This window comes from Montipora capricornis, chromosome 4 (genome assembly GCF_036669925.1).
Source record: "Montipora capricornis isolate CH-2021 chromosome 4, ASM3666992v2, whole genome shotgun sequence".
NCBI lineage: Eukaryota > Metazoa > Cnidaria > Anthozoa > Scleractinia > Acroporidae > Montipora > Montipora capricornis.
Genome location: NC_090886.1, coordinates 54,923,370 through 54,928,840, shown reverse-complemented (window position 1 = coordinate 54,928,840; position 5,471 = coordinate 54,923,370). Strand labels below are relative to the sequence as shown.

The following is a 5,471-nucleotide window of genomic DNA, read 5'->3' as shown; positions in this document are numbered from 1 at the left end:
TTGGTGGAGATGGTGAAGATGATCAAAACTGCGTGTTAGACGGCCCTTTTAAAAAGGGTGCCTGGAGCCGAGTGAGACCAGATAACGCGCGCCGTGGGACAGACTGCGTAATGCGGGATTTCAATGGAGATCCACCTACAGAGGAAGATGTGTTAGTGGTCTTGAACATGGATAACTTTACTAAGTTTGAACGGGCTCTGAGAGAGGCTCTGCATGACAATGTACACTGTCAGATCGGTGCCACCATGTGCACACAAGAGGCCGCTTCCGCTCCAGAGTTTTTTCTTCATCACGCTTTCATCGATAAGATCTGGGACGACAGGCAAAAAAAAAGTAAGGCCCACAAATGCTCGTACTTCCAGAGTGTTGGAGGAAACATGCCAGGAACAAATTTGACACCTGACCAACTGATTGACCTTTCTAACCAACCAGGAGGCGTAATTGTCGAGTATGAGCCTTTCAAGCAACAGGAGGAGATAAGGAAGAAGGTTGAAAGTAAGAAAACGCTTATGCATATAGGACTATACTACACACACATTCCAGTGAACTGGAAAGCTCCAACAACCACCTTCAGTTCTCCTTTCCGTTTGTTATCGTCTTCGTCCGGGTTTTCGGACATAACTTGAGAACACTGATTCAGAGCTTAAAACATAAGGTTTATTTCGTGTCCAGAAAGCCCTGGCGTCACAAAGTCTGACAGACACTTAAACATTTGCGGATCCTCCAAGGGTGATTAAAAGTTCTCGATCTCTTTATTACTCCGCTCGTCTACTACTCGGCTTCACAACAAATTCTCGTCACTCTGATTTTCAAAATATCCGTTGCCTTTTTTCCCGCTCAAACCGCTCCGCCAAGTACCATGGGTAATTGGCAAGACCCAGCTCCCCACACTAGGCCCCAGCCCGTAGCAAATAATTTCAACACCGTTGTTTCCTTCTATTATATTTATTTCTTTTCTTTTCAGTGTTTCTTCCGGTCCTCTCTTATTCGTCTTTTTAATTTTTATTCTTCTTTTACTCTGTGCCTCTGTCCCACTATTTTGATTTTGGAGCCATGTTTTAGAGTCTTAAGGATCTGTTAAGGATAAGGATTAGTCAAGGGGCAGTTACGACGTCACAAGAAGGAAAAACGCACAAAAGGAAAACACGAATACAAGAAACGAAAATTAAAAGCAAAGCTAAAACAAAGCAAAAGCAAACGAAATAATCACACTTCAAGTAAACGAACATGAGAAGTAGGTGGGTGAGGTCCAAAATGATATAAAGTGAGTTGTTTTAAATAGTACTCCAAACGTTACCACGCTATGAGCAGATTTTAAGTAAATAAATTTTGCACTTTTTGCTTGAACTCTGGGTGGAATCCGTCTTAATTATTCCGCTATTCTGCAAAAGCAAAACGCGCGAAGTCTATAATAGAATGCAAATCGCTGAATTCCCCAACATAAGCGTGTTCTGAAGGAAATACAGAGAGTGTACGCGAAGTTTTTGTTTCACGAGTTTTTTTCAGGAACACCGGCTTTTGCCCTTAGAGAAATCTTCAAAATCATCCACCATTGCAGTTTGTTTGTCTGAGTCTGATTCATGATGTCACGCGTGCCCTTCGATTCGCTATTAAGCTGTTTGTCTTTGTTTGCTCCAGGTTTGAGCCCGAACCAACTACGTCACTATCCGCGCCGACGATTTACTGGCCTCAGTCTGCAAGCTATCAGATTGTTCAAGATATCATCAGCCGAAGTAAAGAAGATCAGGGAGCTTGAGAAATGGCTTGATCCCAACGTGATGCAGCCGTAATGATTGTAGTGTGCACTTCTTTGCCAGATCTCAACACTTAGCCTTGGGATATTAGGGAGTTTGCAAAAACCACCACGGACGACAGCTAAACAAAGAGGTTTTACAAGTAGAAAAATGGCCGTGCACGTGGTTTTAATTTTTTGTACATTTCTTCGCTGCCCTCTGTAAAGCAACAATATGAGATAACCAAATCCTGAATTGCCTTTTTTTTTATTTTAACGCTGTATTTATTTTCGAGAGACTTTTTGACAATGAGCAACAACCTATCCTGATTCCTAGGTAGATTTGAGTCGAAGTCGTTATTTCTGAAACTCCCTATTTAAAAGCTGCTAATAACAAGATACAAAAAAAACCCCTCAATTTGTCGCGCAACATTATTTCGTTGCAAGTTTTGGGCCCATATTTCACGGTTTTTTTTTCACCTTGCGCGATCAACTTGGATTGAAGAAAGCTGTTACGAAAAGTAGAGTGCGGGCCTATTTTGAGCCACAAATTTTGGCTTTGTTGCTAGTTTTTCATCAGACTCGCAATTTGGCTTGGACTTACACCAATCAATCAGCGCGCTGCATCTCTTCAACTCGTAACAAATGGTTTTGTTAATGCGGGGAGAAAAACGCTAAACATCGACCCAAAACTTGCAAACGAAACCATTCTGCGCGAAAAGCGAAGGGGCTTCTGTATTTCGTATTGCCCCGCCTTACCATTAGAATACGTCCCTTAGTTTTCCATGAGCGAATCGTCAAAGAGGAGTAGCTGAGTTGACTACCTCAAATAGAGAACAAGGGCAAGAAGTTCATTTGTACAAACGTGTGTATTCTAGTTAAATCAAAACTAGTAATGATTTCAGTTTCAAGAGCAGCTGGCGCGATTGATGTCTTTTAGCGAATTGTAGATAACAATGAGAGAAGCAATTAGAATCACTAATTTCTATGAATAGAACACAACTGAAGGGCCACTAAAAGCAAATGTATGCAGATTCAATGTTACCGTGCATCTGTTGAGTACTAGGTCACAGTACACGTCATAATGTGGTAAGAAAATCAGTGACACAATTACATCATCATAAAATCATCTGTGATCAGCTACTGAGCAAAACACAGCAACAAGGGAACATGGCAACAGCTATTTGATAATCTGGAAATTAGAGCAGCCCTTCTGAAATAGTGAGATTCCATTGGTGGATTATCACCACAAAGTAGCTCTGAAAGAATAATGGAGGCGAATGAAGAGCCGGAGAGAGTTCCTCGTGCAGGTCATCCAAGAGGAAATTCTCCAATTTGAAGATCCCAGCTGATACGTCTGCAACAATACGGCATAACGTGTGAATTATGCAATCATTTTTAACACCCCTTTCACCTTTTTCGACAGCAATTGCAAAGCCGTTAATAGCATGAAGAGCAAGCTAGTTAGGGAATTAGAATGTACCGGATTGAAACCAACGGGCAAATGCGCGAACTTCTCTAAGGATGTCTTGTTTCTGTAGTATGCATAACGTAGGATGTTTTGACCCTGGGACTGTCCTATGAAGAATTCGGGGATGCTCGTCGAAAACTTTGAATTGAATCCCTAAAGCTGACCAATCTATGAATGGCTCGGGTTTTATATCGCCCCTAAAAGATACCACTGAAACGAATTAGGTTAGCCAGCCGCTGTTCGGGAAAGAAATCCGAAAAAAGAGACTGCACTCAGGAGAGCAGCAGAATTCGAGCCATGAAATGGAAATGAGAACATTCTCTTAAGTGCACCCTTAAAGATACCTTAACAGCTAAAATAGTTGGTTCTGTCCTGAACACCCTAAATGAGGCTGAAGTCCTAGAGAATAATCTCAAGCCAGGCGACGAACATCTCCAACCTTCTCATATGGTAGTTCCCCCGGGCGTTTTCGAGCTAAAGATCGACATGAGGTTGATCAGCTAGCTTATTAGTTTTAGAAGCAGTTGTTATTTATGATTAATTGAATATTAGAATCTAGTTGGAATAGAACGCTTTGGTAGGATAAAGGTCTTATGTATAAACCGCTGTTGTTTCGAACTCAAAGTTCTAGTAACTGTTTTTCTTGATAATCTACAATTAGAATCCAGTTATAAACATTTCGGCAATATAAATGTTGTGGCTGAGCTTGAGTGGCCTTTACAGCAAATCCTGCAAGGTTTTTCGATGGGATTTAAATTGCTGAATGCTAAGAAAATTCTGGATTGTTTATATAGTTAGAATTTAAAATAAAATGTGGAATAAAAAGATTTAGCTCAGTTCTCTCTTTTTTGGCTCTTGAGATAAATTGCACGCCACCAGATACGCAGGATTTTTTTTTTCTGAGTGCTTCTTTCGACTCCATTCTCCAAAGCATGGGTTTACAGGATATATTGTTACTCCGCGGATTGGACTTACCGTCAATTGCAAGTGGGCTATCCATGGCACTTGGCTCCAAAACAACAACAGACTGAGCAGGGGATGTCATTGTCCATTCAAAGGGCTCAAAAGTACAGACGTGATTATAATCAAACTTACAGTGCAAGTAAACCTTTTTGTCAGTTCACTTTAATGCTAATCAAGCGTCAATCACGACTCCAGGCACGAGGAAATATGACATCACATTTCAAAAGGGTTCTAGAGATTCGCAAGTCCTTTTGAGAAATATCTCATCATAGCGTTACAGAGCTTTCTCCGTGTTTACATGGCTGCATCTAAAAACTTTCCAAAGTTATAATTATTATCGACTGCGTTTTGGGTTGCCGTAGTTGTCTCGAATTCTCTCAACCCCTTCCCCCCCTGTGTGTTGCCGGAGAAGAGGCCACTTACTGAACATGGAAAAAGTCCTACATTGCTTAATTTTCAATTTTACGGGGGCATTAAGAATTGAATAAATTAGATAGTACAGAAATGAGCGATAACTTGAACTCAATTTCCACAGTGCCTGCTTCATTGTACAAATACTTAAATTTCTCCAAATTTCTTGAACAAATCTTTGAGCCGGTCTGTCTAGATCTCATTTGAAATCCAAATGGCAGTTACAAACTATCAAACAGTGAGAGAATCGTCGACTTTTTTCCAAGACGAACCCTTAGATCCGCTTTCGAATCAAGAAATTGGCAAATTTGCAGCTACATCTGGACAAAAGTACAGTGAAACCTTTCTTAAAGGGGCTAGGTCACGCTATTTTAGGCATTTTCAGCACTGATCGAATGGTCATAGAATTAACTAAAATATCAAAATAACTGTTCAAAACTATAGAAGAACTCTAACAAAACACAGGAAAGCCATGAAGGGACATGGATGGACAAAACTGAAGAGGATTGAAATGGATTGAGTTTGGGTAAATTTGAAAAACGTCGGCCCACCTTTTTTCAAATTTATATCAGTCTATATCAAAATGTCATTTACAACGCTCGAAAATCATTCTCTGTTGTTTTGTGGCCGTTATTTTGCAAATGAAAAACTCTTGCTCTGCCAATATGACGTTTAGAGCTCATAATTAACAAAATTAAACAAAATTACCTAAAATAGCGTGACCTAGCCCCTTTAAGCGATCACCTGTAATGTCCAAATATGTCCAGAAATGCAGGTTAATGAGACGCTTGCTCGTTATGATGTAAGCATCACAAAATGCCCTTGCTCTTTCCTAAAAAATTACCAAAACATCATAATTCTGTTAAACATCAAGTAATTAGAAAATGACACTTT

General features: G+C 40.2%; 1 protein-coding gene across 8 annotated transcripts in view; it reads left to right on the top strand.

The window, feature by feature from the left end:
* Positions 1-4,028, top strand: part of LOC138047545 (uncharacterized) — a 59,696-nt gene extending 55,668 nt beyond the window's left edge. For all 8 annotated transcript variants that reach the window (XM_068894434.1, XM_068894440.1, XM_068894437.1 and 5 more), the window contains 2 exons: positions 1-495; positions 1,639-4,028. The exon at positions 1-495 is cut by the window's left edge and continues 405 nt beyond it. In XM_068894434.1, the coding sequence (XP_068750535.1) occupies positions 1-495; positions 1,639-1,790 (647 nt within the window). In that variant the 3' untranslated portion in view covers positions 1,791-4,028. The remainder of the gene's footprint in view (positions 496-1,638) is intronic.
* Positions 4,029-5,471: the final 1,443 nt, after the last annotated feature.